This window comes from Symsagittifera roscoffensis, chromosome 8 (assembly GCF_963678635.1).
Source record: "Symsagittifera roscoffensis chromosome 8, txSymRosc1.1, whole genome shotgun sequence".
In the NCBI taxonomy this organism is placed as follows: Eukaryota; Metazoa; Xenacoelomorpha; order Acoela; family Convolutidae; genus Symsagittifera; species Symsagittifera roscoffensis.
Window position 1 is genome coordinate 31,260,650 of NC_087069.1, and position 27,483 is coordinate 31,288,132.

Consider the following 27,483-nt stretch of genomic DNA (forward strand, 5'->3'; position numbering starts at 1 on the left):
TTTTTCAAACATGTTTTGTATATTACTGCAGAATTTTGGAAAACGATCTGAGATCTTTTTATCAATCGTTATTGTATATTAATAATTTTGTTTAGCGCCTGAAATGATTTTGAAGATTGACTTCAAAATTTTATGTTTGCAAATGAAAATCTAAATTCATTGCTAGTAGTATTCTAAATACAAAAGTTTGTTCTGGCTTTTGCCGAACTATCATATAACTATATGGTAAGTTTCTGCTTTGTCGTATGTCGTCTCTGGTTCGAGGTCTTCTTCCAATTCCGGGTAGTTCTGTTATCGTTCGGAATATTGGCTCTGATCTATTGAGTCGTAGAGACATTTCGATTAAATTATTGTCGTATAACATTTTGTAAATGTTTTGTCTAAATTCTAATCTATTATTGGTTAATGCTAAGCTATTAAGGTCTTGTTCGAGACTTATGGTCGCACCAGATGAGTTATATTCGATGGGTATAACTCATAGAGTAATTTCGGATAGGGTACACCGTCTGCTCGTCACGCTATCTTATTTTCGGCCGGATAGATTCGTGCAACTTCTTAGTCTAATACCGATCCTAATCTTACTCTTATACTATCTAGTCTCAGGTTGTTTAACTAGTCTCTGCTAGGCTCAATAGATCTAGGGTATACTGGTTTATTGCGGCTGCTGAAGTACTCGGGAGAGTTCAACTAATTTCTAAGTTAAATTCAAATCTCTCTGGTGCTGAAATTACAAGTAATTTCAGCACTTACAAATAAGTGGATTGTTAGTTAGATGGATCATGATTGGTTAATATTAAATACTTTACATTGGTAAAATATCTAATTTATCCAATCATAAAATGTAGTTTAGATCAGGTTCCAATATCTTGCAGATGTCGTACTTATATTATACTAGGCTTATAAAACACAGAACACACACACACGCAAAAAAAAACAGATATCTATCATTGAGTTTTGCACGGAGATATTTTGGTGCACTTTTTTCATCATCAGTGCATTACCAGTTTATGAATGTCCCGTCTCGTCTCGTCTCGTCTTCTATTCGAGATACTTAAATGGTCCCCTCTTAGTGTCCTAGTATACATACATTGTGCAGTACGTATTTCGCAGGGGTCGATGTATATTTCGATAATGAACGGGGAGGGAGGATTCTAGTAAGCTCAACTGGGGTTGGGATTTTTTGGACAAAAAGCGTTTTTTTCTAGCGTGAGGGGAGTAGTTTGGTTCAAAATGCACTTTTAAATGAATTGCTTCAATTCCAACTTCTTTTCACTACTATTATACTTACTGGTTTTGCAGACCATCGAAGACACTTCGCTATCAATAGGCTCCCTGTCCGTCCCAGTGTGATTATACTTCACTTTAGCATAGATGGTGTAGTCAGTTGCAGCCGATAGTGATTCGAATGTTCTAGTTCTACTGCTGTCCAGGTCCCCGAATGTGGTAAGGGCGCTTTGGTTTGAGATGGAGAACGCATACTGGTAGAAAGTTGCCGTTCCATCCGTAGGAAGCTCTACTGTTATTTCACACGAGGAAGAAGTTTCGGTCGATATCGTGAAGTTCAATGGAAGTGGCTCTAATCAAAACTCGCTTTGAGAGTTATCAAACCGCAGTAAGATCATCGAAATCACCAGGCTATTTTTAAAATTCTAACTTAACAGGATGCCCACTCTGGCGTTTTTTTTTCAAAGCTTTATAAAAAAATATATGAAAAAGTACTAAAATAAAACCATTTACCCTGTAGGGAAAGGGAAAACATGCGAGCTATTTTGCCTATAACGCCGAATCGCTATTGTTCCCCTTTATAAAGACCTTCATGCAATATTTTCTGGGCTGAGAACTGTTGCTTCACTATCAAGCAATAAGAACGGATCATGGTGGGATTGAACCAGTGACCTTCCAACATCATGTGACCTTTCAAAAAAAGCGGAGCCCATATCCACTCGCACGTCGCTCCAAAAACTGCAAGGGGACCTTACCAAAATTCGACCACAGGTGCAGTTATCTTGCTGATAACTAACCTGTTACAATATTTTTGATCGCAAACTCGTCTCCCGCTATTTGATCGCAGTAAGGCGTGATTGTGAAATTGTACATTGTCGCCGGCGTCAAACCAGAGACATTGAGGGTCGCATCGGTGTTCGATTCCAGAAGTATCTCGAAGTCAGACACTTCTTCTGAAGAAATGACTTGTACTGTGTATGTGGACCAATAAGTGTCTGCCTCATTTCCTACTTGGACTATCTCCAGTAAGGTAGGTTCCACCAATTCTCCTATTACCGCTGCAGTGAAGGCCAAAGGTTCTAAACAGATTGATCAAACCGACTATACTTGTCTTTTAATCAGACCAAGTTTAGTGTCACTTTTGAAGCTTTTTAAATGCTATTTGAAGCTACAATTTTTGTGCCTTTACTATTCCAGAGAGCGTACTGTGCCTTCCATTCAGCGAAGGAATTCGGAATAGTCGTCCTAAATGCAAATCATAAGTCAAACCCGCCAGAATATAAATTTGGACGTGATCAAAAAAAATTGTACTCTGAAATCATAGCCAAGAGACAGTTGGAAATTAGCTAAATGAAAACAAGTAAACAACAACACAAGTAAACAAAAACACAAGTAAACAAAAAAATTCAAAAAGATAGATGTCCTCTTAAAGCTCTTTGAATTTCTAGAACAATTTATGATTAACACTTTTTTGAGTTAGATTGATCTACCTAAATTGAGAAAACTGTATCAATAGGTAAATTTTTGATTCTGCTGTGAAATCTGAAAACTAAATTCCACTTCCACAACTAGAAGTCGATCAAGTTTCTGGTGGCCTTTAGACTTTTTTTGTTCAATAGTGGAGTTTACTTTCCTTTGAACAAAGGAAATGAACTGAATTCAAAAAGGAATCTTAAGTCAAGCTGCGTTAAAGTAAATTTGAGCCGGAACCTATATAAAACCTATATAAAAGCCACCTATATAACATACAAACCTATATAAAAGTCTGACTTAATTTCATTGACTATTGCCTCAATTCAATTAGAAACGATGCAAGTGTCACAATGCTTGCGTTCAATCTTTCGAAAGAAACAACTTGCGGAACTTCAAAACTCATAGAAGCAAAAAAATACAACCCAACCTGGTAGCCAGTTGCCGGGTAATCAGCACACACTGTTCCGACACAATAAACTAAGTAAGCTCAGCAAAAACGAGGAAGATTCGAAAAAATATAGAAAAATGTTTATCTAGGCGTTGCGTTGTGGCTTCAATTAGATACTATTCTGCCGATTTCGATGATTATGGCTAAAAATTAGAGTTATATAGAAAACCATCAATTTTCTCACTGATTAAAGAATACGAAAAGTGTAAATTAGAATGTGAACAAAGATTAAGAAAAGATAAGACCAATTTTTCTCGACACTGAGACAACCATTTCGTGTTTTCTTTGGAATCCAAATCACGACCAATAGGGCTTAAAATGATATTGCACTTGAACACTTACGAGCTTTTTTCGGGATGGTCAAATATGGGGAACACACTGGCTAATCTATAGCTCCTTTTCGCAAATTTCAGAGACGCGGTCAGAACAAAAAAGCTCCAAAATCGTTCTAGCAATAAATTAAGTCTTCTTCAATTATTCTTTTTCTTAAGAAAATAGTAAACTATCTTACTGGTACACTGATAGACGATCTCGTCCTCGCTTTTTGTTTCGTTTGGAGTGTCACCTTCAACCACACAGAAAGAAGCAATTTTTATCTCGTGTTTGCATCCTGGAACCAAACTATCCACAGCTATAGCTGCCGAGCCGTCAGTAATAGTCGAGTTTCCCCATACTTCGGCATCAGGGGTAGCTGTTTGGTTACACCTGATGCTAATCGAGTACTTGGAGGCAAATCCACTCGCAACAGAGATGCCAGCAATTGAGAAGGCGGCAGTCTCTATTGCAGATATCGCACCCAAGTTCGGCGGAACTGGTTCTTAAACATATCAGTGGTAAATTCATTTCAATTTTGAAAAAATCTCAGACAACATCAAAAAAATATGTTTATACTTAAAATTTCTATAACTAATGCTGAATTTTTCGTTTTATATTCTCAATGATTGTTGAAATCCGTCCGAACTTCTGTCAATGCATTAAAAAGTAGCACCAAAAAGCAAATTTAATTCACACGAATGTGCAGTTGCATTGTGGGCTTCGAAAGTTTTTATTTTCCAGGTTCGTATTACGTAATTATTATTCCAAGTTCGTATTACGTAATCAAATTATTCACTGGTTTGCAGATCACAGCCGTATTTTATGTAACAATTTAACTGGCACTTACTTGTGCAGAAGGTGAAATTTGCCTGAGCTCCCACTTTTGCCGAGGAGGCATCACTGCCGAAGTAACATCTCAAACTCACGCCCACAACATATGGACACCCTGGACTCAAACCAGTTATATTAAAAAGGTCCGAGTCAAATTCCAGACCAGGTCTGCTGACACTGTTATCCGCCTCACACCACGCATTCACTTGTAAGTCTACAAACGAAGAACCGTCAGTAACTGACACACTCTTCACTTCCAGCGTATCGGTCACGGTCGGGTCAGAAACATTCATTCCACTTATAACATCAGGAATAGTGCATAGTTGACGATCCACGTGACTTGCCGAATTGTACTCGATTGATTCCTCTGAGCTCGCATCTGTTTCGCAAAACGGCTGAATCGTTACATCATAAGGACAGCCTCTGATCAAACCTGTAATTTGGCCAGTTGAAAACGGAGCTTCCGCAGTTACACCTGGGATGACTGCTGATTTGTTAGTACAGACATATCCTGGCGAAGTCATCGAAATTCTCACAGAGGCTTGACCTGCAGTGACCTTAATATTTCCAAAATCCACTAAATTGGTGGGATCACTCGTAAAGTTCAAGTCGGTTGCATCCAAATTTTCGGGTCCTGGAAGAAAAATGTTTTGAGTGTCTGAATCTACACATACAAACAAGAGTAAAAAAAGGCAACAATTGGATTTTTTTTGCCAAATAATTTTTTGAGGTGCAGCCAACAAACGCGAAGACTAAAATAATCTTTTTAACTAAATGAAACAAATACATTCGCACATTTAAGCAGGTCATTGTAGCAATCTGTATCAAAATCATTCAATGAAACCTACTTGTGCATTGCTTTTCTGAGAGTGGCGCCCCTTCTACCTTGCCCGCGTCGTCGCCTGTTCCGTCAGGTTGGCAAAAACTAGTCGCGACCACGTCATAAATACATCCAGGGATCAAACCAGCAAAACTAACATTACCTCCTGTCAGCACAATGTTATTCACAGCAGTTAACTCACATGGTGCAGCACCAGAAACAACCACTTTATGGCCTGTGAATTTGCCATTAGCCACTGACATGTTTGTGAGCGTGAAATCATTTATTCCCACTGTTGTTTGGTCATCTGGTATAGTAGCTACTTCCGGTTTCAGACAAAAATCAATGGTTGCAGATTCGGAATCCTCATTGGTTGAAAAGCGAACAGTAGTCGAGATATTATGTACACTTCCCGGAGGTGTAATACCAGTGATTATCCATGCTTCATTTAGAGGAGCTGCTTTAGGATCACTTTCAACGTCATCGACCGAGTAAGTGTAGGACGTGACAGTGACTCCTGAGCTCCCTGCATCTATCGGAGCAATTAGTGTCACACCTTCTAAAGTTTCAGAGCCATCTTGAATTTCAACTTCATGCTGCGTGCAGTACTTGTGGCCAATAGGCGACCCATATAAAACTCCACATTGCAAAACAACTTCAATCGTGTGACAAGATCCAGGCTCAAGTCCAGACACTGTTTTCACGTATTCGCTTGGAATATCTGGATTTACAAACCAGAAATCTTCGAACATTCCAGAGCTATCCAACTGATGGATTCCTGTCAGAGTTATGCTGGTGGTGTCAAAAGTGAAATTCGTCTTCGGCTGCACCTCGTTCGGGACTAAAACAAGAATGGGAACACCGAACACAATTGAGAAGACGGTTTCGCCCCTCAATAATATTTCGCGCTGTCATCACATTTAGTTCTACTTGCAAAGCAGTTAACAACAAAATTCCAATTTCCGATATTTGAAACACTTTCTTCCTTGCTTAATGCAAAAAATCTAACTTTTCCTCATCGGCATATTTTACGAGAAGCATTGAAGACGGTTTTTTTCAAGAATAATCAACGGAGCCATTCGAATTTTGAACATGGTATCACTTAAGTTTGGCTTTTGCACCAACTAACTTGTAGTAGGGGGGATACAGATTAGTTGTTTCAGGGAGTCAGTATTTGCAACAACCTATGACAGGATTAGAACGGAGGCTGAAGAGAACAAAGATTAGAAAATCTTATTCAAAAAGAAAACAGAAAACGAACCAAGTGAGTGAACAGATTGTTATGGACCAATCTAGCACCCCTTTACTATTTCAGAAAGTTCGCTGGTATCATTACTCCTAATTAGTTGGAAATTTGAGAAGAATGATTGAGAAAAGAGAAAAAGTTGCTTTGCAAAAATGCATCAGAAAAGAATAGAGCGTAATTTGTGAGGATAATCAGTTTGGTCGGGTTATTTTTGAATTTCCATAGCATCGCCCTCGCAAATATCAAATTTTATACGAAGAGCATATCCAATTCACACATAAACGTTTTATGCAAAATACAGCGTGTTCAAGCCATGTTTTGGACACGTATTCAATTTCAGCCTATCAGATTCAATTTCTTTTACTTTAACGAATATGGGCGGAATGAGTCAAAAGACCCGCAGCGTTTTTTAGTTTCCCGCCTGTTTTGTGCTTAATCGGTATTTCACGCAACATTTCAGGGTCAAAGGAAGCGTTGCGATGAGACCAAGAAATTTTCAATTCTGCCATCATTATCAGAAAAAACTGTTACGCAAGTATTTTTAAAAATCTAAATTGAAGATTGCAGTTCAGAGAGTAGTTTAGACTGAGCTATGGGATAACAATTTCAGATGGTTAATAAAGGGAAGAAGACAAGATCTACAATCCAAACAGAAACCAAAAATGATTAGAAATACCTGGTGAAGGTGCTTTAAAATAGAAAAGCCACATAACATTACAGCTACTACAGAGCCTTCCGTTCACTTCAAAAACCCAGGCAAACACTCTACCACGCTATGTATTAACACTAGCATATCTTTATCCAAACAAACTTTGAACCATATTTACATCAAAGCCAATGGGAATTGGTAAATGCAACTTCATTTGAAGTTTTGGCAGAGTCTTTTCGAAATTAAAACTCATCAGCTCTGGAGGTTGACACATCTGTGAATAGGGGTTCGAATCCCTATAGGGGGTCATCAGCTGTGGAGGTTGACACCCCTTTGGTACTTTTTAAGAAATCCATTTTTGGTCGACCGACCCTAAAATTTTTCTAAAGGCGCCTTTGGCGCCAATATATACTATTTTTTGAAGGGGAGCGCACGCCAAAAAATGCAATTTTTTTGTCAAAATTTCTCAAAAGGTGCCCAAAAATTTGGCCAAAACAGAGTCTTTTTAGTGCTTTAGGAGAGATCAGAAAGTCAATTTGGTCTACCTAAAAAAAGTCCAAACAAACTGTGAACCATATTTACATCAAAGCCAATGGGAATTGGTAAATGCGAACTTCATTTGAAGTTTTGGCAGAGTCTTTTCGAAATTAAAACTCATCAGCTCTGGAGGTTGACACATCTGTGAATAGGGGTTCGAATCCCTATAGGGGGTCATCAGCTGTGGAGGTTGACACCCCTTTGGTACTTTTTAAGAAATCCATTTTTGGCCGACCGACCCTAAAATTTTTCTAAAGGCGCCTTTGGCGCCAATATATACTATTTTTTGAAGGGGAGCGCGCGCCAAAAAATGCAATTTTTTTGTCAAAATTTCTCAAAAGGTGCCCAAAAATTTGGCCAAAACAGAGTCTTTTTAGTGCTTTAGGAGAGATCAGAAAGTCAATTTGGTCTACCTAAAAAAAAGTCGTCAAAATATTCGAGATCCGCCCCTGTAAAAAACCCTAGATCCGCCCCTGCATCAAATGCAACCGATTTCGAACAAAGTTCGTCTTAGAAAACAACCATCTAGACCATTGCTTACAATATGCGCCAAAAAAAATTGACGAGAGATTGGGGGGGGGGGGGCATTGGCTAGGGTTAACAATATCCACATCTGTCCATTCTTACTTATGCATGAAGTGAGGTTGACTTCGGCACTGTAGATTCTGTTCGATGGCGCAGCTTCATCTTTTCCACATATCATTCGAACTTTGAAAGTGTAACTGCAGCCAGCTCTTAGCAAGCTATCAATTACACAGACAACTTCATCCTCAGTTCCAGTACACATTGGGTACTGTTCATCTTCGGCTGTACTTTCACAAATGGGTTCTACAGCTATGACTGAATTGGGATTACCAGTCGGCTTAGTTATCATCAGATTGATTGAATTGGTCGTGATGGAGTCGGCTGCCACTGTTACTGCAGTTACTTTATCGGGTTCTGGGAAAAAACCATTAAAGTCAAACCAAGTCGAAATCACACAGGTGAACAAAAACGCTCACGCATCAAAAATTACGACTGGATTTTCAAAGCATGTCCACTGAACAAAAACGAAGCCTTCATTTGAAAATGCTGAAAAAACCTGACTCAAATGTTAACTCAAATATTAACTTTCGACTTGACAATTAATCATATTTATGTTAAGTCACAATCAAAGACTGAACGAAGTTGAACACGTTAGCTCACCTGTGCATTGTTTGAAGACCAAATCATCGCCGTATACTTTAGCCTCTCCTGTTTCACAATAGCTTTTAATGGTGACGTTATGAAGACAGCCAGGACTAATCAGAGAGGTGAACTGAACAGAAGCGGAAGCTAGGTCGTCCACAGACTGTGTTGCCGCCAAACTACAACCCGATAGCTCTACTTCAAATCCTGAAGAGTCGCCAGATGTTACTGCAAGAGCAGTCAGTGCAATTGAATCCAAAGTAGCGGATGTTTCTTCTGCTGTTACACTCGCCATCTCTGGTTTCAGACAGAAATTCACAGCATCAGATTGTAATGTCTGCCCGTTGTCAAGAATTACGGACGCCGAAACGTTGTGAACAGAACCTGGTGGGTTCAAATCTGTCATTGCGAAGTCAACCGAGGCAGTTCCTGCTTGTGCACTGCTGGAATCGACTGTTATCGAGTAGGTTGTTACCGATACACTATTCGCAGTGAGCGATTGACCATCCATAGGCCATGTAAGAGTTGCGCCAGTTGTAGTTTGGGACCCCACAGTCAGGGGTATACCAGAACACAATGGTGCTGTAGCAACATCGCCCTCTAGAGTTCCGCAGAGTAAAACAATCCCAAAATTGTAACATGTTCCAGCGGTCAAGCCAGTTGCCTCGGTACTCAAAGGATCCGTTTGATCACTACCATCAATGGATTTAATCCCATAAGTATCGTACACACCGTTACTTGTGCTTGTGACTCCGGTAATAGTGATTCTGACCGGTGAAATGTCAACATCAATGCTTCCAGTGTCAATGATGGCTGGTTCTGGAAAAAAAAACAATCTAGTTGTAAAATCTAGTAAATTAGGATGAAAATTAAAATAACCTGTTAACAGCAGTTAAATAGATGAAAAAGATATGTAACATGCTTTGCGCATTTCCTGATAGCAGATATGGGTACCAGATATTTGATGTTTAACAAAAACACAAGACTAAAATAAGTGGAAATTCACTTCATCCTTAGAAAATCAACGTGTTCGACGAAGTTATAATATGTCGAAAAGAAAAAAAGAACATGAAAAAACTGCTGGTGTTCCAAACACTATCGCAAAAAAATTTAAGCTAAGGAAATATTTATCGTATTTTATAACTTAAGCAATTTACGGCGGCGTGATACTGCACGAAAACCAGCTTCCGCAAAGAATTACTGACGATGCAAAGCATTTAAATTATGCATACAAACTATATAACTCCGTAATGATTAATAAATTTCTAATCAACCACGCTTCGTTGTACTTAAGCATAGTAAGAAAATGTAACTGCAACATCCTCGACGATGGAACTGGAATCAAAACTTTAAGGGCTCAAATATGATACCTGACATTCATTTATTGTACCTGTTTACGGAATGGGTAATATTTCAAGTTTGATGAAGAGATATTTGAAGTAGGAGATATAAGGCTCAAACCACTTAGTAATTATGCTCTGCAAACGTTCGATGCGTCTCATGTCGCCTCTGGAAGCGAACCAATACGGAGAAGTGTAGCAAAGCATTGCCAAGACGGAGCTTTGTAAAAGTTGAGTTTCGCTGTATAATGGAGCAATGAAGTAAAACGTTTGGTATGCTTTTGTGATTCGCGAACTTTTTCATTCCGTGGACAAGGAGGCACAGAATATGAGTCAGAGATCACGATGAGATAGGATTACTTCTATGGGTTCGCCTAAGAGCTTTTGGAGGAGTGGAGATTTTGTCATTCAAAGCCCATGATTCTAAGTTAGGAAAGCATTCGTCAAGCTGGCGAACCAATTAAATTAGTTTCCTGACATCAGCAAACAGAAAGACCAAGGTGCGGATACATTTAAAAACCCTGGCAGGTCGTTAATATAATACAGGAGTAGAGAATCTAATTCGGGTTCCTCTGGGAAATTGCCTTAATTTTGCATGCGCTGGATATGCATTCCTCGACAAGAGCATGTTGCTTTCTGTCATTCAGGTTCTCATGGATTATTCTCAGAAACCAACCATTGACATCCGAGAAGCTTTCCGAAAGTCTAGATAAGAAGCATGAGATGACAATTTCTTCTTAATTTCGTATAGTTTTTTCAGCGACACAAATAGTTGAATTACAGATAATCGTCTTTTCTGAAAACCAAATTGATAATCAAAGAGCTGAGGATTAATAATATCCAACAATCGATCAAATATGCATTGCTTGAGTAATATGCTGGAGCATGGAACGAGCGCTACCGGTCCGTAGTTACAAATTTTGTCCTTTGATAAATATATGCGAAAGCGATGGGGCTAAAAATGAACAACATGTTTTGTGTGGAAAAACCATCTGGTCCTGTCGCTTTGAGGAGGTCTAGCCGACTTAAAATTGAAATGAATTTTTCGTGACTCGTGTCCAAATTTCCTAGAGCAAAGTAGAAGAAAGCAGAAATGGGGAAAAACCATCTGGTCCTGTAGCTTTAGTGACGTCCAGTGGAATGAAAATTGATACGAATTTCTCGTGATTTGTGCCAAAGTCTCCTAGAGCAGAGTAGAAGAAAGCAGAAATGGGAATTGAACCAAATTGAACCATCGGGTTGACTGATTGAGTTGTAATCTGATTTGAAATATATGTTGAGCATGTTCGATGTTTTACTGGGGGGTTCTAGCTGAGACAGGGCCGTTTCTTCGTACTGCTGGGAGAAGCTGAGATGAACTCACTCTCCTGAGATGTTTAAACACTGCTGAGTGTCACTGTTTCCAAAAACTTTGGTTTCATACAATCCTAAATCATCCTTGGCTTTCGTTTCTTGCCTCGATTACTTTTTCAGAGTATCTAGCAGTCTGCTTCAAATATCGTTCAGGAGTTCTGGGTTTCTTTAAAAAGTGGGAAAATTCAGGCCAAAAGCATGGAGCTAATTCAGATGCATGTTAAGTCTTTGATTGCACAAACTTGCCCAATGCTGGCTCAATCTACGCGTTACACAATTGCACAATCAGACTGGGATTTGTCCAGCAACACAGGTCGAAAGACGGAGCGTCGATTGCATTTGAAATTCCCCGGAAGTCTGCCTTTTTGAAACTTCGACGCTTTTGAACAGGTGCTTCAGAAAAACAGAGGGAGGTGTTTATCTCAACAGACTGCAGATTGTGGTCGGATAAGTTTCTTCCATTCAGCTGTGGATACGCGGCAAGGAGGACAGAAATTATGTTTTCTGGTTTGTTCGTGAGATCGACACACAAGTTATGGCTTTGTGTCGTATTGAATGTACTTAGCTGCGATAAGTTCTTTTTAAGGAAGATATGGAGGCAGGCATGTGGAACCTGATCTAAACTACATTTTATGATTGGATAAATTAGATATTTTACCACTGTAAAGTATTTAATATTAACCAATCATGATCCATCTAACTAACAACCCACTTATTTGTAAGTGCTGGAATTACTTGTAATTTCAGCACCAGAGAGATTTGAATTTAACTTAGAAATTAGTTGACTCTCCAAGAAGACTTCAGCAGCCGCAATAAACCAGTATACCCTAGATCTATTGAGCCTAGCAGAGACTAGTTAAACACCCTGAGACTAGATAGTATAAGAGTAAGATTAGGATCGGTATTAGACTAAGAAGTTGCACGAATCTATCCGGCCGAAAATAAGATAGCGTGACGAGCAGACGGTGTACCCTATCCGAAATTACTCTATGAGATAACCACCTCGGTTATAACTCATCTGGTGCGACCATAAGTCTCGAACAAGACCTTAGTAGCTTAGAATTAACCAAAAATAGATTAGAAATTAGACAAAACATTTTTAAAATGTTACACGACAATAATTTAATCGAAATGTCTCTACGACTCAATAGATCAAAGCCAATATTCCGAACGATAAGAGAACTACCCGGAATTGGAAGGAGACCTCGAACCAGAGACGACATACGACAAAATAGAAACTTACCAAATAGTTATATGATAGTACGGCAAAAGCCAACACAAACTTTTATATTTAGAATCTTATTAGCAATGAATTTAGATTTTCATTTGCAAACTTAAATCTTGAAGTCAATCTTCATGATCATTTCAGGCGCTAAACAAAATATTAATATACAATAACGATTGATAAAAAGATCTCAGATCGTTTTTCTAAAATTCTGCAGTATTATATAAAAAACATATTTGGAAAATATTTATTGAAAATCAAAATAAAAATTAGTAGCATGACAATAAACTGTTAGTAATCATAAATCTCCCAATTGTCTCAGCTTCATCACCTAAAACATAACAGCAATCATAAACTCACTAATATCATTAAAACACTAAATCTTTTCCTTAAATAAATTTAAACCATTTAAACTTAAATTCACTTAATTTTCAAATCAGATCATCAAGGCTTATCCTTGGATCTTAATTCATTTTCTACTCAGTTAAAATTTAAACTTGATCATCAAGGCCTATCCTTGGATCAAATAGAACAATTTTGTTCTCCCCCACCCACTTAGCTAGTGTCTAACGACCTCAAACGTCGATTCACTATCCAACCCTTTCAAAAAACCCAAGACTAATAGAAATTTTTCAACAAAACTAACCATTCAAATTAGGATAAACAGTGAAAAACTTCGGTTATTCATCCTTCACTTGAACCCTCCTCTTATCAAGACCCAGGATAAATCATAGACTTAGTAAGTTTAAAATAGTACCTAACGAACTACTCGCGTTCTAATTATACCTGAACCTTGTGGATCGATTTACTATTCTCCAACCCTTGAACACAATCACTACCCCTAAGTAAGATTAAGTAAGTTAACACCTTAGCTTATACTAGCCACGAGAAAGTAAAAATCATTCTTCGGAATAGATATACTTTTCTCTCCAACCCTGAACAAATAGACCCAGGTTAAGCTAACCAAAAAATCGTAAGGACTAACAATTTAAGAAAATAGAAATCATCTAACAACTTTTTGCATCCGTCATCCTAAACCTTATGTCATTTAAAAATCTAGGAAACAAACAAACAATCGTTTTGCACAACTGTGAAATTGATAACAAAAAATACGACCTTGTAATCACACCCCACACACAAACAGTTGGATATATTAGAACAAAACGACAAACACTAAAAAGAAAAATAATAACTAAACAAAGACAAATAACACGAAAAAGATTTTCCAAAAATAGAAACGCATTTTCAGAATCAGAAGCCAGCAATTTAGACGAACTCTGTAAATTAAAAGAATCTATAGATAAAAATTGCCCCATTCACGATCAATTATATTTTTCCGACTCAGAAACAACATCGAATTCATCAAAAAGAGGAAAAAGAAGAATAAAAAAGCAATATAAACACAAACCAGTACATTTATACAATTGGAATCAACCAATTAGACACATTGATAATTACATATTAACAGTCATCAAACGAAAAAATGAGCTCAACACACACCCCAGGTGAAGAAAGTCCAGATGATGATGATATCTTCCCCTTTATCGTAGATGCACCCACTGATAGAGGACAGCATATACTATGCAAGAATTTACTACTAAATTTATTTGAACCCGGAATCAGCCCATGTACAGCAGAGTTCCCCGATGTAAAGATCAAAAGACAAATTATTGATCACTATCTGAAAGATAAATGTAATTTGACACAACACTACGGAATCTACACCATAGAATTAACCTCACCAAACCCGAATCACCGCAAATATGTAATTCAAACAGACGACCTTGATTTAAAATTTTCAAAAGTATTCTCAGAATATATAAAAAGCATACAATATCATAACTCACAAAGAGCAAACTCCATATTTACTAATGAAGTTTTTGCCATAATATATAGTTATATCTCAATATTAGAAAACGAAATACCAATCTCAAATGTCTCACCGACAGAGACATCCAAACATATAAGGGTACGACATGAAATCACACTACTTTCATCTTTCCTAAATATAATTAAAGAAAATTTCACTAAAGATGATGTTTCACAACATACAAAACATGACTTACAAAAAATCTTGGCATGGTTTATAATAGATTATTTCACACATAATCTAGATTTAATTTCGCAAGCAAGAAAAAATTTTAGACCTCAAAATTCAAACGATGATACCGCCATCACAGAACAGTCAGACTACGTTTGGGACCCCGAATGGTCTCATTATGCATTTATAAATATCCCACAATCAATTGCAAGCCAAGCAATAAGTACAATATCTTATATAAGAGATTATGTAAGAGTAGTACCATTAACCATTGACGCAACACCATTAAACTACAATACATTTTTACCTGATACTCGAAATAACAGTTTAAATTCGACCGTCATACACAATGAAAACCTTAATGGAACTAGAAATCTCACTCCACAAGATATTCAGACACCATCACACTTCATAAATGAAGAAATTGTCCAAACAACAACAACTACACAACAAAGTATTTCACCAATACGTCCAAATTTAACAACACCAAGAAATACAAACACTTCACTAGCACAGGTAACCTTACAATCAACCGTTAAACCTTCGGTTGCTCCAAAATATTCACAAATGGATTACCAAACATATAGACCCATGACACTACCGTCAAAAACACGCAGAACATTCACAAGAAACAATTTTGCAGAACATAATTATAATTACACACATTCATCAAAAACAAACTATCCTCCACGAAATAATAATGAAAATCAAATCAGATCTCGATATTGGAATAATCCAATGGCAACAACCAATTCAGTAAATTTTCAAGCTAATCCACATCCTCCACAGGATTATAGTGAAAATTACCCATTCTTTCAACAGAATAAAAATAAAAAACAAGCACCTCATCAAACGGATTACCTATCCTCTGATGATGATCATTTACAACCAGATATATTTGCACCATATACCCAAGAATATCACGGACAAGGAATGCAGAAACCATATACACATCATAGAAATTTTTCTCCACACCAGATAGATACACAAAATCAACAACCAATACAAATGCAAAACCCAATTAATACACAATCTTTTCAACCAATTCAGCCACAAAACCCAATGATTACACACTCATATCAACCAACACAAATGCAAAATGAAATACCACTTCCATATTATCTTCAACAACACGAAATAACAAAAAATCAACTTTCTAATTTTTCACAAATGCCAAATGCAGCAGAATCATTACAAATGACAATGAATCCATACCTTATGGGTGGATCATCAATAACATCAAAACAAACCATTAAAGGTATTCACAGGAACAGACCCTGAATATTCTGTAGAAGATTATTTAAATGCAGTAACAGCAAATTTAATTTTAAATATAGGACCTGAACCAATTAATACGCCACTACATCAAAACTGGATACATCGATGCACAGCGTTGATACAAACAACCCTAGACGGCGCAGCCCAAAAATGGTTTTCAGTATTGCCTATAGAAATAAAATCAAATTGGAAGAGATTTACACAAGAATTTTCAAAAATGTTTCACTCCGAAAGAAACAAACAACAACAAAGAGTTTTATGTAATGAAATTCGCAGATTACCAAATGAAACCATCAAACAATTAGCAGTACGTATCGAAACACTAGTTCGAAAAGCATATTCATTAAATACACACGATTATAAAAACACAAAAATGACAGAAATCTTAATGATGACCTTAACACCTCAATTAAGGAAAATAGCTATAAAAAAGAGAGCATCCCATCCCTCCTCAATTCGAGAGCCCGATTTAGATTTTCGAAAACTAGTAGACAAGCTAGAGCAAGCAGAAATAACAATGAAACTTGAAGAAACAGAAAATCTGAAATTACAATATGTTAATCGAATTGAAACAAATACCACAAATATCAATAATATACAGGATTCAGATACAGACCTCGTTGAAAAAATCACTGAAAAACTCATTATTTATGAAAAACACCCAAACTTTAAAGGCAAACCATCTTTCAAAAAATGGTGTAATTATTGCCGACGATACGGACATAGTATTTCCGAATGTAGACAAAAACAACAGGACAATCAAAACAAACCTCAAAAATGTAGAGAACCAAATAAATCATTCTATCAATACATGAAGAAAGATCAAAATCTACCAAACAAAAATGTATACAGCAACAACAGTTCAGGAAAACCACTTCCGAACAATACCAATTACACGAGAAATCAATCACCATATAACTCAAGTTATAGAGGAAGATCACCAGAACGAAGAAATACACAAAATTCGTCACAAAATCATTACAATAGACCAAATAGTCGAAATAACTACTCCAGATCAAATTCAAATACAACACAATTTGTTTCTAGATCTAATTCCCAATCAAGAAATAATTACTATCCAAACAATCAATCACGAAACTCATCGTACAATAGAAATAGAAACTATTCCAATAATCGGAATAGAAGTTATTCAAACAATCGAAACCAGAATTACCCGAACAATCGATCAAGGAATAACTCATATAATAGATCAAACTACAAGAGACCAAACAATAATTATCAAAACAGATCACGAAATAATTCACAAAATCGACATTCAAGTTGTAATAATCGTTATAGAAATTATTCCCAATCACCACACAGGAATAATAACCATTATAATAATTCTAACAATCGCCACAGAAGTAGTACACCTAAACATCAAAGAAATATTAATCAAGTACAATCAAACCCAGAAACGACATCAGACCCCCCAGGTATTGATGACACAGGAAAGAATGAACTACAACTGAATCAAATAAACTGTGAATCATCAGATTCAGAAAGTGATACAGAAAACGCTATCTCCATCAATATGATAGCAGTCGAAAACGACTATGAACCTATCATATATGAACAACCATTTTCATCACATATATACGAAAATCAATTAGAACTCCTTCACAATTATTATATTGAACCCATCCATTCTACACAAACGGCACAAGAAACTAACGAAATTAAAACTACAAACCAATCCAATGAAAAAGACAAAACAAAATGCTTGAATACAAATCACATCTATCAAAATATACAAAAAGAACAACCCAAAGAAAAAATTTGGACAATACCATTTCTTTTAGAAAGTCCAAGAAGCAAAGAATTTCAACCACCAGATCTTGAAATTGATTTTTTAATTGATTCAGGAGCAGAATCAAACATAATAAACATTCCCACATGGAATGAGATAAAATCACTACACCCAAAACTAACGCCCCTTGAAACATCCAGTAAACTAGCAACAGCACAAGGATCAACATTAGTAAACTATGGAAAAATTCAATTATTTCTTCTCCCCACAAGAACAATAGAACAAAATAAAATTTTAAATAAACCAATTAAACAAATATTCCATATCACTGATATTAAACACAATATCATTGGAATACCATTTATCTCTAAATATATACCAACAATCAACATTTTGAATAGTAAAATACTAATCAAAGATAAATACACAAAAACAAAAGATACATCCCTAACATTTTTTCAAAGATTAAATAAACAACCACCATTCTTTTCAAAATTTTATCCGATATATAATCAACAAAGAAAACACCTGAAACCACTATCAGGAAATATATATAATTTTTCAATAAAACAAGTTCACCAATATGATAAAAAACAAAACAAACAACAACTCTATATGTCAGATTTTGAATTCAAACCTATCCATAAGTTTTTCAAAATCACAATTTCATCCATAAAATATTTGAAAAACTCGAATTCAGATATTATTTCTCTACATGTATACAACAATACACCCTATCAAGCTATCAAGTAACACTACCTTTAGGACTTTTAGGCTATTGCGAAACCAACGCTACGATATCACCAGTACACGAAAAAGCATACCGCGTAAATAATATACTCCAATTATTAGATATTTGTCAATCCACAATTCTTAATGAAGAATTATCCATAAATAATATAATAAGTAATGAAAAAAGAAATACAGACTATTTCACAAAAACTCCATATTTCAAACCTACATTCAACATAAGTAACTACACAGAATCTCAACAGAAGTTTTTAACAATGTTTAACTTTCAACATTCACAAATAACACAAGACGAATTTGATAAATTAGCCATACAGCTAATAAAATATTCATCAGTCTATGCAACATCTAAATTTGATGTTGGCAAAATCAGTTCATCACTACATCTCCCATTAAAACCAGACGCAGTTTTCAAAAAACAAAGAGCAAGTAAAGTACCAATTCACTTACACGATAAAGTGAACAGATTACTCGACATTTTAGAACAATACAACATTATATCACCAGTAAATAAAGAAGAACAACCAAAAGGTAACACATTTATCAACCCTGTTATCATTCTAGCCAAAGGAGAATCATTAAAAATCGTTCTCGACGCTAGATACCTCAACTCACTCATAGATGAATCAAAGTGCAATTGGCCTATTGAACCAATACAAGTTATTTTAACAAAAATAAACGGAAAATACTTTACAACCGCAGATATGAACAGTGCATATAATCAAATGCCATTAGATGAACAATCGCGACGTTTAACACAATTTGTTATTGGAAACCAACAGTATGAATTCAACCGCCTATTCTATGGAATATCCATAGGACCAGCAGCATTTTCAGCTTTTATGAGCAAAATTTTTAGACCACTAATACTCAAGAAAAACGCAATCACCTATTTAGACGATGTTTTTATGCAATCACAGACAAAAGAAGAAATGTTTAAAGTTTTAGAACATTATCACAAAATACTTCAGAACGAAAATCTGAAGGCCGCCCCCGATAAATCACACTTCTTTTTAACACGAGTTAAATTATTAGGACATAATATAGAAAGAAAAACAATCACTCCATTAAAATCACGCATTGATGCTATTCAAAAACTCCAACCACCAACAAACAAAAAGAAAATCCAAGAATTCCTTGGAATGTTAAATTTTTTAAGTAAATATGTCTATAAAATGCAATTATACCTAAGACCATTTTATAATATACTTAGACAACAAAATAATTTTGAATGGAACACAGAACATCAAGCACGATTTGAAGAAATTAAAAAACTCCTAACTGAACAAATTTCAAATACAATTCCAGATCCAAATCAACCATTCTATGCAATGTGCGATAGTTCGAATTTTGGCATCGGCGCAGCATTATTACAATCACACAATGGCACAAACAAAATGAATCTTATATCAGCAAATTCTCGATTATTCACTCAAGCAGAGCTACGACTCTCAACTCTAATGAGAGAGTGTACAGCTATAATATATACACTAACAGAATATGAATTTCTGATACTTGGATCAAAACATCCAACAGTTCTTTTCACAGATCACAAACCAATCATTTTTCTCTTTACACAAAAATCTAATCCAAATCACCGAGTTTATAGATTTCAACTAATTCTAATGAAATTCCCAAACTTACATATAGTTTGGACAGCAGGAAAAAATCTTGCATTACCAGACACATTAAGTCGAAATACACCACCTGAATTACTTACACGTAAAACTACAGTTGAAATACCTAAAAATATAAAATTCTACCTTGCAGAAAACGAAACATCACCCCGACTAGAATGCAAATATGCAGTAAAAACTGACGTTGAACAATCACAGATAAACAATCTACAACACTTCCCACTCTATTTAGATTGCCAAAATAATCACTACGAAGTTGATCTACTTGGAACATCAACTTTCAAACCAATTCCATACTCACAATGGATAAAAAATAACACCCAACAAAAAAGAGTAAAACAACACTCGAATAAAAAAGACCTTTTTCCAATAATTGAAAAAGAAAATCTAACTGATAAAATAAATTTATCAGGACCACAAACAAACGATTCAAAATACACAATAAATCAAGTATTTGACCTCCATGGCCCACTTGATACAATTCCTTTATCTAAATTGGAAATAGAAAACATTTTTCTCCTCCCAACAGATAAAATTACAATTAATACTTTGAAGCAATATCAAAATCTTGACCCAGTAATTATACAACTAAAATCATGGCACAAATATAAAACTAAACCCGTCAAGGCAGATACAACTATTTTAGGAAATAAAACACTCCTCCGATATTTTCGAAAATTCAATAATACAACAATTAATGAAAACACAGACCTTCTAGAATACAAATTAAATGAATCTACAGTTCCCTGTCTCCCTCTAAGTATGATTTTTATAGCTTTTAATATTTCGCATACACAAAACATTAAAGGACACTCTGGATCAGAGAAAACATATTCAAATTTCATACAAAACTTTTATTTTCCAAATGCACCAATTTGGATAAAAGTACTATGCAATGATTGTATAGTATGTCAGCTAAATAAACCTTATCCAAATCAAAAACAAATAGCACAAAAACAAGATTTTAAAGGACAAAGTTTGTACTTTAACCACCGTATTTCATTTGATACAAAAGGACCAATTTCACCCTCATCCGAAGGAAATTCCTACATTATGGTAATTGTTGACGCGTTTACACATTATGTAGCACTTAACCCAGTACCACATTGTAACGCTTATTATGCTTACACAACACTATATGAACACTGGATAGCCAAATTCGGACTACCAGAAATTCTAGTTACAGATAACGGTACAGAAGTCATAAATAATGAAATTATCACACTATGTCATCTATATAACATCAAACACAAACCACGTACATCCCACGCACCTTGGACAAACGGCTTAGTCGAAGGTATGAACCGTTCACTACAAGAATATCTTAGATGTATCATCAATGGAAATGATACAAGATATACCGAATGGTCAGCAGATGTAAAACTATTTCCCTTAGCATATAATTCACAAATCACGACAACTCTAGGAATGTCACCATATGAAATGGTTTTTAATCAAAAGCCACGCAAACCGATTATGTTTACAGCAAATTCTCATAAAAATGCACAAAGTCATTGTCAACCGAATAAAGAACAATTTGTTATAACCTACCTTTACACACACACGATGAAGATCATTTTCATCACCCACAAATTCTTAAATTAGCCTCCGGTACACACACCGAATGGATTTTAAATAGAGATAAAAACACAATGAAATTTACCAAAAAGTAACAAAAAAGTTGTTACAAAGACAAAACATTAATGAACAAATAAATTCACGCTTCACACCAGCCTCCGATTTAAAAATTGGAACATTTGTTTTAATACCCAATTTTAACACTCAAAAAGGAATCTCTAAAAAAATTACAACCCCTTCGTAAAGGACCATACCAATTAATTGCCAAACCCACAGATGTCACATATAAAATTACCGACTCAGACAAAAAAGAAATTGTCCAACACCGAAACAACCTATTACCTTATTACCCAAAAGAGTACGCACTACGCGAACTAACTCAATTATATTCTTTCACAGGTTTAAAAGTTATTCAAAATAACCCACATACAGAAAATGAAACAAAGGAACAACATGACGTTCATCTCGAAAACCAAAATAAAAAATCAACCACAACAAAAAAACTAGATCAAAAAGAAAGAAAGAATAGAAAATTGACAGAAAAAATAATACCTCAAGAACAAATCGACAAATCAGAACATAGAGAGTCATCACGACTTAGAAATCAACCACGTAAAAACTATAAAACATTCATTCCACAATCTAAAATCTTAAAGAAAGTCGAATTTCAAAAACAGCTTTAAGTTTAGATTTAATAATTTTTGCACCTCTGAAATATTTTGAACTTTCATTTTTTCAAAATAACATGCTGACAAACACGCAACGATTCTAGTTCATAATTAGCCAATAGGATTCATCCAATCCGTCAACTTCTCTAACTCTAACACAGATCAACTAGACGAACGATATTAAACTCTAGGCATATCTATAACTATAACTTTGCGACCTCCAGGTCAAAAATAAGCAAACCATTCCAACTTGACAACTAAAATAAATATCACCATATTATCATGACCCTCCCTTATCTAATAAACCAAAGATCAACAATATTTCCTTAACCTAGACCTCAAATACCCCCCAAACAAATATGTTAAATTAGCCTAAAGTAAAAGAACGACCATTTTAATTAGCCTAAAGTATAAAAATCTCAAAAATACCCCAGATCATTTGACAAATGAAAATAAAGACAAAGAAGAACTCCCGATCACCATAAAATTTGCCCCCAACAATTTTTCACAAAACTCGACCCACTTGTCAAAAAACCAATAAATAACTCGACCACACTTGAAAATTGCCTCAAACAACAAAAAATATTCGATCGAGAAGCCATTTCTTAAATGCTCTTCTCTCGACCAGTTACCATAATTCTAAACATTTTCGCAAACTTTTTCACAATATTTAAACCTTTCATCATATTTCTTTTTGATATCTTTGAATCTTTTCTAATAATCTTAATCATTTTTTGTAATATTTTTTTAATTTTCTATTCCATATCTGAACTATACCTCCAGCTTTCAAAAGCTATTGATTATATCCACAGGTACGATTCACAAAACTTTTCTAAATGATACGAACCATTTTTAGTAGAACAGGTATTTTTTTTACTATTTGTAATTTTTATAACATTTCTATCATCCCTCATCTTGACAATATGCAAATGTATAAAGAAAGCAATTATCACATTCGCCCTAGCAACAATCCTCCTAATACTTTTTCTAGAAGAATACTACAATAAACATAAATTTTTCCACTAAAAGAATAGATCAAAAACCATCAAAAATTGCTAACCAACAATCACATAGTCAGTCTTCACCGACATCATCCCAAGAAAACCCGACACCATCTTCAACTACCCAAAACCCTCAAACATCTACACGAATTTCTTTTCAAGATAACCCATATACCTTTGAAGAACGACACGCTCGCTTATCAGAACCACTAGAACCAGTTCAACGACAAGCACCTCTAAGCGAACCAACATATAACTTATACCCAACACTACCACAAGAATTAAGTAGAATAAGAAATCCTAGTCAAAACCAAAAAACAGTCGAAATAAATAGACAAATTATACACCCTCGACGAAACAGAAATTTTCAAACTCCCCGAGTTCATTTTGATATACCTCAATCCCCATCACAAAGTACACCAGAAAATCCCATTGGTATATTACCAGAAACCCCTACGCTTCTTTCACAACGTAGCACCTCAAGCCTACCATCAGATTACTTAGGTTCAACACCAACATCTGAACAAGTACGTGAAAATCCCTTTAACCCTACAAACCAAACATCACGACTACCATACTGGACAACACATTCATTCACACAAGGTGAACCAAATTTAATCAATGATCCAATAGACATTTCTACGGATACAACAACATCCTCATCACTACCAGAAACATTATCACTACCATCAACACCATCAATAAGCCAGATTTCACCACCACCTTTTAACTTAAATTTCCCAAATAACCTCGACGCTAGATATCGAGAACAATCATCAACAAATATTCCTTTAAGACTAGACTGGAATACATTCACAGCACCTCCACCATTATTTGGACAACACCTAGAAAGTAACCGACTCCACAGTTGGGCACTAAATAGACTACAATATAGACAAGACATTCACGAAGACATTCGTGCTCATAACATCCAAATACTCCAACAGAATAGTCTACAATTAAAATTTGAAATCACGGTTAAATTAAACAACATTACTCAACATCCCTATCCATTAAATCCACCAAATATAACAGCTCAATCCCTACCACCACCATTTATAACAACTGAAGTAATATACAAATACGACAGATATACCAAAAAGACAATTGGTTACATCACATTTTATAACCCATATTCAGGATTGTCATACACATGTATACTCTAAAAATTTTAATTTTTCTCCAACTCCTTTTTCTAATAACCTCAAATGAAAACATAAACCCTTCCCCCCGCACAGGACCCCAAGATTTATTAGTAACACATTACGATTGTGACGAAAACGAACAAAAAACATTACACAAATATGCAATAAATCAAGTATCACAATGCGAAACAGAACCACAAGCTATAGAAACAACAAATGTAATAGCGACACTTTATTCAAAAGCCCGAGCAACAACAGTTAAAGGATATAAATTCACAGCGACATTTTCCGAAAAGAAAGTACATTGTTCACAAGTCTCAAATGGAAATAAAAACCGACTTGACCACGAATCATTCTACCAAAGTAATATCGAACGACTTCTACATCTCAATCCCGAAGATTGTAGAAACGAGTTACTAAGACTCAATATCACAAGAAATAAAAACACTGATAGAAAATTAGTATATTTCCAAGTTTTTGCAGATTCTGTACATCAAGCAAAACTTGAAAGATATCAAGGACATATAAAATTAGATGAAAAATACCCATACAACGGCGCACACGGAAGATTAACTTATGATATACACGATAAACACTGGATACCACACATTGGTATAAATGACCCATCAAACTGCAAAGCAGACACAAAAAATAAAGGATATCAAGAAATCATGTTTTTTGATTGGAAAATACAACTCGAAAAAATACAACTCACACGCGATTTATCAGACAACACAATGCTCTATCAAGGAATTAGATTACCTTGTAAAAACGACCAAGGCTATTGTGACCCTACAACACGAACACAAGCAACAATTGTTTGGTTCCCTGAAGACACATGTACAACATTTCAAGTAGCAAAAATACACGCTCGTATGATAAAATTTCACGAAAAATATTTCATACAATCAATTCCATACGACCAAGTCCATCCGTCACGAAGACAAAGTTCTAATTTTAGAAACATACACAATATAGAAAATAAATTGACACGTTTTCAAATATATCAAGAAACAGAACTTGCATGTAAATACAGAAATCCACTTCACAAAACACAATACTCCGAGATATTAGTTGAATACGAAAAAGGATTCGACATGACCACTGGAAAAGTAAAAATCGACCCATACGCCACAAGTCACCCTATAAACGAAGGAACATCATATATACCAGTTAATTTTCAAAAGAGTAAAAATCAACCTGGTGGACATCTAAAGCCCCATGACACTAGAAGCACACGTTTACAAGAATTATCACTAATGAATAGTACATATTTCGGTAACATCCACTATGATATTCACCTAGATATGAAATTAGACTATACAATTAGCCGAATTTTTCAAGAAATGTCACTATCTGAATTAGAAACACTTCACCAGCTATGCGAACTAGAAAGGACACAAATCCTACAATCACTTGCACTAGCAGTATTAAAAATACCCTACGCAGGATATTCACTATCAGGAAATAGATCAAATTTTTTAGATTATGAAGGAAACATTTTATGGTTTTATACCTGTACCACAAAAGTATCACCACTATATGTTTTTGAAGATAAACGATGCTATAAAAGAATCCCTATCTTTTATAAGAATAAAGTACATTTCGTTGACACACTTTCAAGACGAACCTATTTCTGGGATACCGCAGTCCCATGTGGATCAGAAAATAGCCACAATGTAGTTCAACTGAACCCTGATGAAGATAAATATTATCTTCTTACTCCATATCCCACATTAATGCAATCACTCAAAAAATTTTCACCTGAAAGCATTAGAGCTATTGTTCGAAACCCAAATATCGACTTACAATCAATTGGAATATATTCAAAATCCGATATACAACATCACATTAGAACACAACAATTCCAAGAATTATTAACACAAATGGACACAATACAAAGACAATCAATTGACCAAAACTTACGCAAACTTGCCGAAACAGCAGGATTTGCAGATATTTATACACAAGACTATAGCGGATATTTTAAAGACATTAAAGACTATATATATCTAAACGGTGAAAAATACCGACCACAAGATATTTCACGTATAAATATTTTTAGCTTTGTTACACTAAAAAATGAAATTCTCGATTTTCTAGGATGGCCCTACTACATCTTAGAAAAATTGACTATTTTATACGCAATGTTTAACTTTATAAGATTTCTTTTTTCGCTTTTAAAAGGAATCTATAATACATGCGCTATACACACACAAGTAAATAGACAAGCAAGTGTAGCACGCATACTATTTGCAGGATTTTTTGGAATTTTTTCATCATCCATAAACAAAATTCTTTTAGATGCACAAATAAAGGAATACAACACAAAAATAGCAACAAGACAGAACACATACGACGAAGAACATAATAATGTAGACATTACGCCTACAGCACCACAGTTACCACCACTACCACATAACCATCCATTATCACTAGTCCCACGAAATTTTCGAAATTTAGCATTAACAAATAATCCAAATTCTAGACCAACCATATCACAAAGTCCCATTCAACATATAATGACACACCATCCCCTAGATGAAAATAAATATGAACAAATTATAGAACAACCCCATACCACCGCTTTTCAGTCTCAAAATAATAATTTTGTTAGCCCACGATGAGCCGACAACTTGGATCCCTACACCGCTCAAATTCACACCCAACCAACCTCAACACTCCAATTACAATAATTCCACTTTTTGCCTTCCCACCACCCGATTTCCCAACCAGTAATATAACATCAGGCATGAATTCAGACACTAATTCACACATCTCAGTTTTATACTCCATCTCACAACTCAATAACCCAGATATTGAAACCCCTGACGAATTTGCAGACTCTGAACCATCTCCATCCAATAATTTTCAAACCAATCCCTCAGTTTTTTCGAAACCCCCTTTTCAACCACTCCCATCCATTTCTACACCATCCTATGCTTCACAAGTTACCCCAACCTACTCCTCATTTCATTCAGACCGATCATCCAATTCTCCAGATACT

At 35.4% G+C, this 27,483-nt stretch overlaps 1 protein-coding gene across 2 annotated transcripts in view; it reads right to left on the minus strand.

Annotated features, from left to right (window-relative positions):
* The window catches only part of LOC134853401 (uncharacterized), a 95,926-nt gene that overhangs the window by 55,049 nt on the left and 13,394 nt on the right, over nt 1–27,483 (minus strand). For both annotated transcript variants that reach the window (XM_063869394.1, XM_063869395.1), the window contains exons 6-12: nt 8,729–9,529; nt 8,171–8,482; nt 5,140–5,952; nt 4,308–4,925; nt 3,657–3,962; nt 2,022–2,303; nt 1,289–1,576 (exon numbers count right to left, since the gene is read on the minus strand). In XM_063869394.1, coding sequence (XP_063725464.1) covers nt 1,289–1,576; nt 2,022–2,303; nt 3,657–3,962; nt 4,308–4,925; nt 5,140–5,952; nt 8,171–8,482; nt 8,729–9,529 — 3,420 coding nt within the window. The remainder of the gene's footprint in view (nt 1–1,288; nt 1,577–2,021; nt 2,304–3,656; nt 3,963–4,307; nt 4,926–5,139; nt 5,953–8,170; nt 8,483–8,728; nt 9,530–27,483) is intronic.